We start from the raw sequence: 15,244 nt of genomic DNA, 5'->3' as shown, positions 1-15,244 counted from the left end.
CGTATCAAAATGAGAAAGGAAAAAAGAAAAGTTATGGCACTAAATGATTTCAGGAGAAACCCCCTTATCAGTTATCAGTTCTCTAGCCTACAAAAAGAAAAAGTCTTGCCACTTTGTGACCAGTTCCCTTATTGTTCGTACACAGAACACCTAATGCACCAACTCGGTCTATTAAAAAGGTCTGAAAGGGTTCAGTTCCAAAGTTCCTGTTGTCAAGCTAATTATTTAAATCGCTAACTACTGCATACAAGTTTTTCCACCAACATCGAAGCAAGCTGCTACTATCATGGCATACATTCGACAAAACAATTCAATTTTAGTGCAATGCCAATAAGACAATTAGAAATTTGAAAGTACGTTTTAGTTTGTTTTGGCTGGATAAGAATTATTTTCGCTAATAAATAGACAAAGATCACCTCTTAAAGAAAAAAAAAAAAAAGAATTAGCTGAGATACAATCGAAAGCAGCACTTTTTCTTGCACCAATATGAAATGTATTACTAATCACAGGCTCCACGGGCACTTGTTTTTTTGAACGCAACTACTTGTGGTATGACTAGCTAGACTAAATTTATAAATAATTTTTTTAGTACAACTACAAGCAGTATAACTGGCAGTGCAAATAACTTCAAGCTCATCAACTTGCACTTCATTATCGTGCCCTGTGCTGTCTACACACGCACCGATTCCCTCCACCAAACCGCAGCAAAAGTTATTGTGCGTGATAAAGTCAACCTCAAGAACAGGTAACCATGTTTGAAATAAACTCCCACGAGGACTTCCTCTTAGTCATGTAGCCCACTTTAAAATATTTCCCAGGCAAAACACTGCGATATAACTTGACTAATCTGATTTGCACACATGCACGTTTGTACTCTTGCAAGTAGAGGTCAGATATTTGCCCATTTACAGCTTGTGACAGATGCAAAAGCGCATTTTTTTTTTTAAACCATCTTTTTTTTTTTGTTACTGAACAAGCAAGTGCTTTATATCAGGTCTGTGTGGAGTGGAGAAACTTGTTTAAGCAGCCAAAACCTGTCATTACAAAGAGGTCATTTCGTGAATCAATATAAATATGCTCTCCACACAGCCTTTAAACATCTAACGTTACGGTTTCGTTTGTCTACACACCTTCATTCACCCATAAAATATCAGTTAAATGTTACAATACTTCAAAGCTACTCTATCTACGTCACTAAAATCCTGATATACTGTAATGAAAGCAATAGTATTGGTATATTTGAGAACAAGTCCACATTTCACGCCTGAAAGTATGCATGAATTCTTAAATTAAGAGATACAGATTTGTATAGCTCTTCCTAATTGGAAAACAAATGACGCTTTTGCTTGTTTAGGAAAAAAAGAAATCTATGGCAAAATTAAAAGCCCTTTCAACTGATTGTCTCATTACTGACTGAGCATATATTGCCTGTTTGTGGTGAACAAACAAAAAAGGGATGTTTTAAACACTCACTCACAATGTTCTTATTTTGTTAAAAAAAAAAAAAAAAAAAAAAAAAATTGTGTGCGCAAAAAACCTAATGGAAGCACAATCTTGACTTTGTTAATTAATCTACCTTTGGCAATAAGGAAGCATTTTAAAAAGAGCAGGGGTGAATCTTATTTCAGTACTTGCCTTTTTGGATATCTATTGGTTTCTATTAAAATGGTAATTAGAAATCACTTGACTTTGGTCATACCCATGACTGCTCCCCAACACCATAAGCAAAAGGTAAAAAAAAAAAAAAAACCCACACACTTCACATATACACTCCCCAAAGTCTAAAACAACCCAAGTGGGTTCTGATATATGAATCACATGTTCATCTATTCAGGTGATCAATTCATAACGGATTTTAGCGAAATAATCATTTCACTGGTCGAAGCACCATTTCAACAACTTTAAGGGAGCGAACATGGTGTATTTAACTGATTGGACAAAACTAAATTCAGTAGGCACTGTGAAAGCAACTCCACACTAAATATTATAGCAAAGCAGTAGATTTAATTGAAGAACTTTTATGAGTGACAAAGCAACACAAATAAAACCAAAGGTCCCAAGGAGCAAGTACTGCGTGTATGACGTTTGCATCTGTAATGATGTTTGTGCTTTCTATACTTCCTTAGTGTAGCGTTTTCAAAATGTTGTTTAAACGGCCAAAATCATGACACTTTTAATTCCTTTCTTCTGCCCACCTACAAACAGTGATCTGGACTACCTAATGCCTCCATTGTAAACCTAATATGAATTTTCATCCTCAAAACCCATCCAAACACTATCCCTTTTCTCTCTAACAAGTAAACAAGCGTTAAATATCAGACCCCACTCTCAGGAGGTCATTGGTCTTTTGGCTTAAGGTAGTATGGTTTCCCTTCTGTCAATATGATTCTGTTAGGTTGTTTGTTTTTTCCTGATCTGTGCTAAATCAGATTGCACCTCACATAAAAACCTTGAAACGAAATAATCAAGTATGGGATGAAAAACTTGGACTGTTGCGCAAAAGTGGATGTCACACATACACGTGCACGCACGCACACAAACACACGTACACACACACACACAAGACCACTATCAAATACATGGTCCCGCAAATTCATGCAAATCTAGTGTAACCCGTTTAAATTGTTCCTCAGGGCAGGCTGTAAATTCCTATGCAAGGCCACAGCGTCACGCAAATAGGAGGCATGATATGGAAACCCATCCATTATCACTGTTACCATGGAGACACACAGCTGCATAATTCTAACATGAACCGAGTCGAATCGACCGCAAATGGAGAAGAAATAAAGGACTGACTCGCCAGTGATGGATACTGGTTCGAATAGATGGCTTAGATTCAGATTTTAGACTCATACTGAATGGACAGCATCTAAAATGGGAGTCAGGCAGTGGGAGGAAAAGGAAAGCGGGGAAAATAAATAGAAATAAATAGCTAAATTCGTCCTCTCGTGTTTGCTCTCTACTGAGATGTGAAGAAAAGCTTTGATACTGGCACAGGAGGGATGTGTGGCTGTAATTGCATATAGGTTTATCTAGGTGTGTAGAGAGGACCAAACCAAGCGACCACGCTTTTTTTTTCTTTTTTTTTTTAGCGAGTAAGAACGCCTTACTCGGTCAAGTAGCCATCCAAGCCAATAGTAGCACCATGGCGATCTTTGCCGTAACCATGGCGAAGGCCTCCATTGGGCAGGGGGGGACAGGCGGCGGTGATGCCACAGTGCTTGAGCAGGTTGAGGCTGGGAGGCGGCGGTGAGGATGAGGAGGAGTGGAGGAGGAAGGCTTCATGGTTGACAGAATGAGAGCTAGGCAGTCGGCAACAGCTTTATTGGACGCGCAAGCCAGGGCTGGCGTATGACCTGTGACGTGACAAAAACACACAGGCATCTTAGCTAAGGAGAAACTCATTCAAATGTAGCAGTTACATGATTTCTGCAGCAGTAGTTGAAAGGATCGTTTACCCAAAAAAATGAAAACTCTCATTAATTACTCGCCCTCATGACCTTTTTGTGTGCAAAGAAAACAAAAACAACTTTTTTCACCAATTGCTTCTCTTCTGGGACAGTCTGCTGCATTAACGAGTACCACAACACACAAAATGTGCTCATGCTACTTGGTAAATTACGGTTGAACCACTGACGTCCCATGAACCATTTTTAATGATGTCCTTAATGCTTTTCCATGCCTTGACAATGGTAGGATCCTTGCTGACTATTGAGGGTTCGAAAGATCTCAAATTTATCTCAAAAATATAATGCGTGTTCCTAAGACAAAAAAAAAAAGGTCTTGCAGGTTTGAAAGGACATGAAGGTGGGTAATTAATGACAGGATATTAATTCTTGGGAGAACCATCCCTTTATTGATGGAGTGCTAATGTACCGTAATTTCCAGAAAGTCGCTTTGTTTTTAACATCTGAAATGTTCTGCAATTTATATTCCAAAGTAATTAAAGATTATACTGAATGCTATCATATTTATTTTATTTTTTAAATGTTGTTCTTTGGAGCAAAAAGGAACTAATATACTACAGTGATAATGTTTTGGAATTGTTTTATTTGCCATTTTTGACAAATTTTCCTTTAAACTGCAATTCAACTGATGTTAGTTTTTAATCCTTTCTCAACAGTGATTTTTTTTTACCTGGTCCAACTAGTATAAAATTGCAACACACACACAAAATGTAATACATGTAGGCTAATCTGGACAATCTAAAACTGGAATAATTAGCAGATTTGTCATGTTTCGAATGGTAAATTACTAGTATGCTAACTTAATCAGTATTAATATAGGATTTCTAAATTCTTCCATGGAAACATTTGCACAATATACTTTAACCCAATTATTAGTCTTTGCATCAGTTCATGTTGCTGTGAGCCGCTCACGCAAACTTTTCCCAAAAATGCAAAACATGGATTTGACTGTATTGTTTTGCAAATTTACTTGGAAAAACCACAGCAAGGCCTGTCTTACCTTCCTCATCCACAGCCAGCACTGTGGCTCCACGATTCAGCAAGGCCTGAACCACGGTGGCCAAACCATTTCTGGCGGCAATGTGGAGGGGCCTGAAATAAAAAAGCCAAAATTAAGCAAATGCGTCACAAAGCCAAATTAAGCAAATGTTTAAAGCTAGTCAGGATGCTCAAAACAACAAAAAACAGCAATGCTATGATATTCCTACAGGGTCATGAGTAATTGCAAACTAGGACAAAGAAACTCACATCTGAAGCATACTGTTGGTTGCATTTATGAGGATAGGGTTGTGGATCTCCTTCAAGATCAGCATGGCACACATTTCATGAGCCTTCAAAGACAAAGACAGTTAGGAATATGTATTTTGAGATCTATTCAAGAGAACATTTAGTGTTCAAGTTTTGTTACCTTGCTGCAGGCCAAGTGCAGGGCAGTGTTCTTGTTCACATCCAGGAGGGACAGGTCGGCTTTGGCTCTGTGCAGCAGCAGGGCTGCAAATGACATGAGACAACTCTCCATGAGACATGAGACTTACAACGTACAAGGGTCTTGGTTTCCTCGTGTCACACATGGCACAGTCTTACCCACAGCACCGCTTTGACCGTTGTCGGCGGCCACCATCAGTGCAGAACGCCCTGAGTGGTCCACGGCGTTGATGTCAGCTCCGTGCCGCAGAACCAGCTGCAGCCCAGCCACGTCCTCGGCAACTGCAGCCGCGTGAAGAGGGGTCCTGAGTGCATGACCACAGCCATTTAGAGTGGATTTCAATCTGAAGCTATTGTTCAACTAATATACATATATAATCATATTTTAATAGCTACTCGCACTAACCTTCCTTTGGCATCCCTGATGTTTACCAGCGAATTACAAACACTGGATTCCAACAGCAGCTCTGCAGAACCACTATGGCCATTAATGCTGCAACAACATGCAGCATGGCGATCAGGAAATATGTACCATGCATTATAAATTATATTTCAGTGTCTGAACAAGAATCCATATACACAAACATTCAAAGTATGTGTTTTTTTTTTTTAAAGATTTAAAAAAAAAAAAAAAAAAAAAAAAAAGTTTCTTATGCTCACCAAGGATGCATTTATTCAATAATATAAATAATAAAATAAAACAATGTAAAATTTTATTGCGACTTTTAATATGTTAAATGCCGATTTAGAGCTCAAGAAACATTTTTATTAAATGCAGAAAACAGTAGTGCTCATAATATTTGTGTAGAAATTGATTAAAACAATTTTCACGATTCTTTTGAGAAATAGAAATTTGCATATAAAATGTATTGATATAATTATATTATATATATTTTAATATAATATAAAAAATTAAAACAAATCCTTGTTGCCAAATTCAATGCATACTTGCCATATACAAGTATTACCTGTGTTTTTTAATGTTACTGTCCTCACACCTTTGAACAATTGTGTTGAACAACAGTTTGTGTAACACCATTATAACTATGAAAATATAAGTGCAGAATTACTGGAATTGTTCATTTAGAATTATTATAAACATGCCAATTTAATTAAGTTGCTTGACTTTTTTTTTTGTTCCGTTTCTGTTTTCCCATGAATTATTTCTAATAAAATAAAATGAGTACAACACCTTTGAAACTTAAAAAAAAAACAATACTCACAGAGCACAGTGCAGTGGGGTGAAGGGGTTTCCCTCCTGGATACTACATGGTTTAAGTTCAAGTAAAACATCCAAACAGTCTTCATGACCTGTTTCACAAATAGCACAAGTCATCCATTTAACTTACCGACAGTTTTAGCAATGCGAGTGAGCCGTTGAGGCTCAAAAGGTCTGAGCTCTTACCGTGATAGGCTGCCCAGTGTGCGGGTGTGTAGCCGTGGCGGTCTGTGATTGGGTCGTGGGGATGGGAGTGGTCAGCAGCAGAAAGAAGATTGGAGAGAATGTCAGCATGGCCGCAAGAGGCAGCCAGATGGACCGCGGTTCGCCCCTGAAAATCTCTGCTGAGGACTGAGATGTTGTGTGACAGCAGGGCGGTTATACAGTCCTCCCGACCCATCACCGCCTTCAAAGACAGCTCTGGTTAGCAATCTCCCATTATGAGGACTACAGCAAAAACTTTACTAATGATTTCAGAATCTCACCCCTCTGTGTAAGGCTGTTCTTCCTCTCCTGTCTCTCATATCAGGGCAAGCTCCTCTCTCCAGCAGCAGATGCACACAGTCAGTGTGTCCCCCCAGCACTGCCAGCATTAGTGGAGTTCTATCAGAAGAGAGAGAAACAGTGAGAATATATGTAGTTTAGTTTTGATTAGTTTCAATTGAGCATTGTTTGGGAACATTTTAATAACATCATTACAATTTTCTGAGGATCTCTTCTCTAAAACAGTGCTATGCATGGCTTATTTTTGTTTTTGAGTATTTGAAAGTGATTTACATGTGAATTACACATTTTGACCCAAAAATATTTTGTAAATATTTAGCAAGATGCATTATCTGTCACATGAAAAATAAAAAATAAAAATAAAAAAAAATTAAAAATAATTAAAAAAAAACAAGAGAGCCATCAGCTCCTACATACTGTCCCTCTGCATCTGTAACATTAACAAGGTCGGCTCCCCTCGCTACAAAGCAGCATCCATGACATTCTGAGTGGCCATTGGCAGCTGTCATCGAAAAACACAACAACTCGTCAAAATCTCACAGTAAGATAAGATTCACAAGCCAGTTTACACATGTGCTCTCTGTACCTGCAACATGAAGAGGACCCCATTTGCTGCGGTGCTCTGCGAGCAGGCAAGACGCTGATTGGCAGAGCAGCAGCTCCACGCAGCGAGCATGTCCTCTTTGAGAGGCTACATACAGCACAGAGCGCCCCACCGGGTCACAGGCATCCACATACACTCCAGACTCAATTAACACAGTAACACATTCCCAGTGACCCGACTCCACCTGACAACAAAAGGAGAGTGAAATTTATTATTTATTAGCTCAAAGAATATCTGATCTATATTGACATTTTGTACATACCGCCAAGTGTAGCGGGCTGACCGACCCGTTGCTCTCCTTTTCTCCTAGTGTGTTGAAGCACATCTCCAAAAGCTACAAAATCAAGAATGTATGAGGTGTTTTGCTGTAAGACGAAATCACAGTGGATGATGTTAGAGTGAAAGGTCAGTCTCACCAGCTCCAGGTTTTGTTTGTTGCCGTGGGCCGCGGCATAATGCACAGCACTGTATCCTTTAGTGTTGCACAGAGATGGATCAGCGCCATTATCCAACAAATGCTCCACACACCTAAAAAGCATCAAAACAATTTTCTTCTTTCACTAACCTTCAGAAATTTAGGGTATGTAAATTTTAGCTTAAAGCAAAAATCGGTTTTCTTTGCTTAAAGCATTACATTTGTTTAAAACAATAATTGTGAAAAGCATCAGACAGAATCTTTGTAAAAACATCAATGTTTTCATTATACAGTATATCTAAAGATGCATCCTTGCTAAAATAAACCTATTGTTTCTTAATTTGTTATTTTCTATTTGTCTTTCTTAACTACTTTGCTCACCCCGAGGGGGACCGTTAAAACACTGTGCAATATTATTCATTGTTTGTATTTTGTGTTCTTGCACTGATTATGTCTTTGCACTAGTTTGCACACCGCTCCCCTGCTGTTTGCACTAGTCTGCACACGTTGCACTTTATGTGGCTAAGACACTGTCTTAGCTCAGTATGCGAGTTCTTTTGTATTGTGTATTTTGTTGTAAGTGTGACTTCATGCAGCACCAGGTCCTGGAGAAACGTTGTCTCATTTCACTATGTACTGCACAGCTATATGTAGTTGAAATGACAATAAAAAGCCACTTGACTTGCAGTACCTTAATAGACCACTAGGGGTCTGCATATAACAAGCACTAAACTGAGACAGATCACATTTTCTGCACCAACGATTCCCTTGCAGATGGTCATACGACACATAACATAAGTGTAAAATATATACAAAATGTAATAATAAAGTAAGTCACGTGGAAAAAAAAAAAAAAAAAAAAAAAAATTAATTAATTAAAAACAACTTACAGGAAGGATTCCTTCTCCCCATCCTCCTGGTTCTGATGGGTGCTGGCATGGGGTCGGTCCGTTCTTAGGAAGACAGCAAAAATCAGTAAAGCTATATACACCATGCACTATTATATTTAATAGATGCAATAGGATGTGTGGGAGTGCAGGAGCGCATTTCACCTGCAGAACGCAGTCGATGCAGCTGAATAGTGTAAAGGTGTACAGCCAGAGCGGTCACGCTCGTTGACCCCCGCCCCTGCTCCAATCAGAACCACTACACACTGATACCTCCCGTTAGCAGCCGCATAGTGCAAAGGAGTCCTGGTGGAGAGACGTAAGTTCAAATACTTAAAGGTCAAGCATACTTCATTCCAAAATAAGAAATAAAAATAAGAAATTGCACCCAATACACTGAAAGCAGAAACATTTAGTCAAAATAACTTTGTTGACTAAATTAAAGTCAATACAAAAACTGCATATTTAAGTAATTATTATTAAAGGTGATAAAATATTGCAGAGCATCAATACTTGGCATAAGGAATATTTACATCATGCACACTTCAGAAACTTGTACCTTCCAAACTTGTCCTTCTTATTCATGTCAGCTCCACTGCTTAAGAGCAGGTTGAGACATTCAACATTTCTGAATGATGAGAATAAAGAATATGCATAAATACTTTAAACATATTTTGCAATTAACATTCAGATGCTGGTTTTTGAGTCAGATCAGCAAAATGACCTTGGTTGGCATTTGTGCGCATAAAATGTTGTTATATGGGACACCTGACAAAGTGGGCCAGTGGCTTTTTAAATAGCCCATTCTAAGTAGAGCTACAGTCTCACCCTCCAGAGGCAGCAGCGTGTAGACAGGTCCTCCCGAAGTTGTCTGGGGTATTGATGTCAAATCCGGCAGAGAGCACGTGTTCTTTACTCATTGACAACACAATGCTGTAGAGCTGACCTGCAAAAGTCAATGCAGTGCTAGTTAGAGGAATGCACTGTCACTTTGGCTGGAAGTAAAGCGGTTAAGTGATTTAACACTTCAGTCCGTTACTAATGAAGTAGTATGGGATTTGACATTTTGTGTGAAGTAACATGCACGTAAATATGACAACTGTTTAGTACCATTTTATTACTTTCACAGCACTTCCCTAAGGGTCAAGGATATATACAAATATAGTCTAGGGTCAAAACCATTTTCATTTGGCCCCTTGCTGTGATTGGTCGCTGTATATGGAGGAATTGTGCGTACCTGAGGAAAGTAGCTTACGACAACAGTCAGAGGACCCGTAAAGCACAGCTAAGTGTAGAGGAAACATCCCATGAATCCCTTGTCTGTACAAAGAGGACAAATAAGCAAATTATTTCATTACACATGCCACAAGCAGATAACATGCAAATGGCGAGGAGATTAAAATCAGTTTCCTTGTAAATGCAAATTCCTTTTGCATTTACATGGAAGAGGGGTAGACTTTTTTTTGTGTCAGAAATACAGGGAGAAATGAGATGCACATGAAACAAATACACCTAATTATATTATGTGACGGTGTCTGCTATTAACAGATTTTTTTTTCATGAAAAAGCAATGAAAACATATTACATACTGTATATTCAGATTTTTGTTGTAGTGTTAATGTAGTCTTGCATTTTTTTTAAAGCTATTTTGCTCTTTCTTGCCATTTATTAAGCCAGTAACATGCTTTAGCCCAGTCTTAATAATGTTAACTAAAACTAAATCATTTGTAAATTGTGCACTTTTTGTTAATCACAATAAGGCTAACATATAAATATCACGAAAAACTGAAATGCAGTCTTGACAACTGAACAAGTTAAAGTACTCTCGAAATTGTACCGAGTATGATAAAGACATTACGAAATTGTTCTATTGTGAAAGATGACTTTACTCCACTCACTACAAAGCAAAAAACAAAAACTCAATAAACACGTATGTACCTGGCTGTGTCAGCACCGTTTGTCATTAAGGTGCTGATAAGCAGCTCGTGGCCGTACTTAGCAGCAACATGAAGAGGAGTATTGCCATATCTGTCCACACAATCTATCTCCCCACCTGAGGAGACAACAACTGGTGGTCAAATACTACAAAAGGTACTGGAAATTAAGTGGAAAAGGAAAAGTAACTAACCATTTTGAATGAGGATCTGAGAGCGAGTGAAACGTCCATGAATGGCTGCCATGTGCAAAGGGCTTTTCCCTTCTTTACTCTGTTCAAAGGAAAAGAAGAAATAAGCATCTAAAAATATTGAGAAAGTAAGCATACAAAAACGCAAGTCAAACGCATTTAGATCATCCAATCAGAGCCATGTCTTAATAAGCCATCCAGACCTGCATGTTGACATCAGCACCGTTGTTGACCAGCAGCTCCAGACAGAGAGCCCCATTAGTGGACACGGCAGCCAGGTGCAGGGGCGTGTAGCCGCGGTGGTTGGGCTGGTTGACGTTGGCCCCACGGTTGACCAGCTCGTTGGCTACGGCCTCCTGTCCCGTGTAGCAGGCCACATGGAGAGCAGTGTTTCCAAAGGCATTAGGCTCATCAATCTGAGAAACATTGCATGGAATAAAATATCCTGTAAACCAAAGATCAACCATCTTTCTTTTTCAGAAAATAGACAAAAAATAGCGATGACCCATTCTGCACTACAGATTTTTTGCCACCATCTAGCTAGTATAAAATTGTGGGTCATGACAATGTTAATTGACAAATCATTTAAATACAATTTTTTAATTTTTTCCCCATCGACTGACAGCATGCATATAATGCGCACAACACACACAAAATTATCACTCAAGCAGACCAAAACCAGGTACTTACGGTGTACTTTTTGGCCTAAAATTTGTTTAATCAAAATTTGTTCTGATTTAATGCGTAAAAAAACACATTGCGTTACAATCAACATTTATCTGGGTTAGAAAGGGCCACGTTGTCCAAATGCATCATGCTAGAATATGGCTGACATCACGTTTCTGATGCTTTATTCTAATCCATCAAAGACAAATTGTTAAAATGATTTAGGAACCAAACACTTAATCAAAACATGTGAAAAAGCTCAACGTCGAGCCCTGGTGCTGACCTCGGCTCCATTGCGTAACAGGTACTTGACCACATCGACGTGGCCACTGGCAGCAGCAGCGTGGAGAGGGGTGTATCCTCGCTTATCCTTACAGCTCTTATCCGAGCCCTGAGACACCAGCAGCTTAACCACCTCCAGATGTCCTGAAAGAAACAAACAGGTAAGTATTACTGCTATTTCCAGGAATCACCACTAAGTAGCTAAAGATGATGAAACCAATCAATTGCTATTTAGCTACAGAAAACACCTACAACACTTCAGAAAGATACGAGTATACACTTACCAAGGTAAGCTGCCCAATGAATGGGCTGCCTGTCCTTCTTGTCACTGGCACTCAGATTGGCTCCCTTGTTCAGCAGCAATTTAACCATCTAGTTGGCAGCAAAAGCACAAAGTCACATTGTATCTGTTTATTAAAACCATCTGTGCATTAGAGGCACCCATGAGAACCCAACAAAAGAAAGTCACAGTTTTAACCTATACAGGCAGAGATGTAAAATCAAACTAAGGAAATTAAAAGGACTGGTATTTCAGTACAAAGTTAATAGCTTTTTTATTGCAATAATATTTTTTTTGTGGCGCATAAAAGCACTTAAAGCATGAACCTGGCATCACAAATAAATAACAACATTACTACATTACCTACAAAACTATTTTATCTACAGTGCAGCCTAATGTAAAATACACAAAATAAATGAGTCATATTCCAATCATGGAAGACTGAGTAAATTAAATTTTTAATGCTTAATATATTCCATATTCAAAATAAACAAATATTACCAAAACATTAATGCGACTGTGCACAAAATGGACTTTAACTCAAAGACAATCTAAAATATTAATATATTTAAAAAAATACAAATATGATCAAATATTTAATTACTGTGACTCCCAAACTCCCTACACAGATATTATGAACTATTTAAATTGAATACATTTTAAGATTTTAATTCTAATGTCATCTATTTACTTTTGACATTTTGAAAACTTTACAAACAGTTCCAAACAGTGACTGAAAGCAGCAAAGGTTATATCACATCCAAATGAAAGTATCTGTACTCGCTCTAATGGCAATTTGCACTTTCGCAATCTTGTGGAGAGCTAAAACAAAGACGCTGAGGGCTGAAGCGGCCCACCCTGATGTTTAATTCACCCGAGTGCATTAGATGAGTAATTCCACCCTACCTCCTGGTATCCACTCTGAGCAGCGTGATGCAGGGGCGCTCTGCCCGTGCGGTCGGCCATATTCAGGCTGGTCACATGGGGCAGCAGGGTCTCGACGCAACGCGTGGCTCGGTTGGCCGCTGCGATGTGCAGTGGTGTCTGCCAGAACTTATCCCGCGCGGTAACGTCAGCTCCCTTTCTTAGCAGCAGCCCCACAGCCCTCTGGGTAAAAAAAAAACCCAAACAAACAACAAAACAAAACAATGAATCATATTAAATTGCTAAAAATGCTAAACAATGGCATGAGCAAGCTGTTACTCGGATTGAGCCTCCACTCAGGCATATAAATCTGGCTGCTTACCTCGTTTCTGGAAGCAGCTGCTCTGTGCAACGGTGTTAGCCACACGTGATCCTTTGCATTGACATTCGCACCTATGCACATAAATGAACGAAGTTAATAAATGACTAATACTTAAAAGCATTCCATTCTTAAACAAGCCATTCCTCATTATGAATTAATTCGTGGCTAAAGGGCGTTGTTAGGCATGTTCTACAGCAGAGCCTCTTATACCAAAATGCTAATACATGACGGTTAATAAAATCATTAAGGAGACAATTTTTTATTAAAACACTTAGCAAATTAAACTAAGGTGAAGCGTGCCATTAGCATTAGCACGTTGTAAAAATAATGACTGTTTTCAAAATCCATGCTCTTGGTTGAGCCAAAATTAAAATTACAGTTTTACATTCTCATATGTAGAATTTAATCACTACATTTGTATCATTAGATGAGAAGTTAAAGTGCCTCAACCGCTTTAGAAGGTGCTGTGTAGCGACTTTTTTTAGTCAAGTAAAAATTTCTTTATTGTAACATCATTGATTTAGATGATTGTAAGCTTTTCATTAATTCTACAACTCGCATTTGGAAAACCTTGATTTAGAATGAACTTATGCCAATGGGAGTGACTATTTTATATGTCACTATTTTATGCATTTCAGCAACGCTAGACTACTTTGTTTTCCCAATCAGCTTTTGATACCAAATCTGTTTTATGAATAAAAACCATTACTGCATATGGTGGCGGCACTGCTGTTTAAGGTCATACCGGCGCTGATGAGAAGCTCCATTATATGAACGTCCCCCAGCCAGGCAGCAGCATGAAGAGGTGTGCGGCGCTCTTGGTCCTGACATAAGGAAGTAGGGGAGAAAAAAAAAAAAAAAAAGTTAACAGATTTTTATTTCCTTTCCACACTGTCGTTTTTCATTAAAGGCCCACACAGCCCATATGTACCGTCACCCAGGCAATCTGTCCGTAGTTATTACATCACATGCAGATGAGACACATAATTCACGCTCACACTAGAATACGCCATTCGGAACATACCAGTGCATTGACTTCATCTTTCTTGTGCAAAAATAACTTCACTTCATCCACATTTCGGTTAAATATGGCCTGGACCAGAGGCGGCTGGAGGAGGAGGCAAAGGGTGGATGTTATGAGAATGCTACAAAACATGACAACAAATCCAAACCTTTAGTTTAAGCAGCTTCTGATTTCAGTGTATAGCGTTAGATGCCAATTGTAAGGCGTATAACTGCACGACTGTAATTAAATATCAAGATCACTGAATATCATGAGAGCTTCATCAAAATACACACACTGCAATTGTATCTACGTAGATATGATCAATTTGCACACAACACTGTTATACAAAAAGATTACGCAACAAAAGCATGAGCATTTGTTAAATAGATTAATAAACCCGTGCGTTTTAAAAACATAAACACACAATAGATATTTTCCAATGCGGCTGGCTGACACCCAGCTCATTAGGCTAGCAGGCAGGCTAACGTCTGGGCGTGATAAAAAGGTTATTTTTTCATTTTTATCGCCTCTCGGGTGGCCCTGCTCTTTATATACACTAAAAACGTGACGTTCGCAGCTGAATGCATGACAAGAACACAAGTTTTTAGGCGATAACTATATGGGGAAATGCTATAATCCATCGTCAGGGTGCTAGCTAACATATCAGGCTCTGCATACAAGCGCAGAGAGCGAACCAACAAACTGCTTGATTTTCGCCACTCGTGGGGTTTTAATATCCCTCACCTGGTCTGAAATATTGAGTACCCCCATCTCCCTGCGTCAGTCGGGCCGAAAGTCCCTCATCAGTAAGGAATCGAGGCTGGGAAACCAAGACAACAATCTTGTGTTGCGATTATAGACGTGATGAGTGAGTCTTTAGCTGGTGAGGCAGTTGAAAATAGCGACACCAGCGTGATGGCCGCTTGCTGCACCAACTTTCACAATAAATGCCCGCGAACTAAGCCTTGCCCTGCAAAATAGGTTTTCACGCTTTAAGGTGGCTTAAATATCTATTGTTCGCTGCGCGTGGATACTAGTATGGAAAGTATTTACTGTGTTAAAATTAAACATATTTTTACACAGACATTTAGAGCACAGAATTAAGAGCTAAGGATGCC

General features: G+C 38.9%; 1 protein-coding gene across 1 annotated transcript; it reads right to left on the bottom strand.

The window, feature by feature from the left end:
* Positions 1 to 2,082: 2,082 nt before the first annotated feature.
* Positions 2,083 to 15,020, bottom strand: LOC122329277 (serine/threonine-protein phosphatase 6 regulatory ankyrin repeat subunit C-like). Its single transcript, XM_043225494.1, is given in 29 exon segments — positions 2,083 to 3,258; positions 3,261 to 3,356; positions 4,468 to 4,559; positions 4,716 to 4,798; positions 4,876 to 4,958; positions 5,052 to 5,197; positions 5,299 to 5,385; positions 6,116 to 6,203; positions 6,298 to 6,517; positions 6,597 to 6,714; positions 7,033 to 7,117; positions 7,202 to 7,403; positions 7,482 to 7,553; positions 7,636 to 7,747; positions 8,525 to 8,587; positions 8,687 to 8,827; positions 9,081 to 9,149; positions 9,350 to 9,467; positions 9,759 to 9,841; positions 10,460 to 10,574; positions 10,650 to 10,728; positions 10,850 to 11,062; positions 11,596 to 11,738; positions 11,879 to 11,966; positions 12,781 to 12,981; positions 13,121 to 13,191; positions 13,866 to 13,944; positions 14,145 to 14,228; positions 14,871 to 15,020. Coding segments are annotated over 29 exon segments (3,210 nt in total). The 5' UTR covers positions 14,898 to 15,020; the 3' UTR covers positions 2,083 to 3,106.
* Positions 15,021 to 15,244: the final 224 nt, after the last annotated feature.

The sequence above is a fragment of the Puntigrus tetrazona genome, chromosome 23 (genome assembly GCF_018831695.1).
Source record: "Puntigrus tetrazona isolate hp1 chromosome 23, ASM1883169v1, whole genome shotgun sequence".
NCBI classification, from domain to species: Eukaryota; Metazoa; Chordata; class Actinopteri; order Cypriniformes; family Cyprinidae; genus Puntigrus; species Puntigrus tetrazona.
Note: the sequence above shows the minus strand (reverse complement) of the source record. Positions and strands in the feature narration are given on the sequence as shown.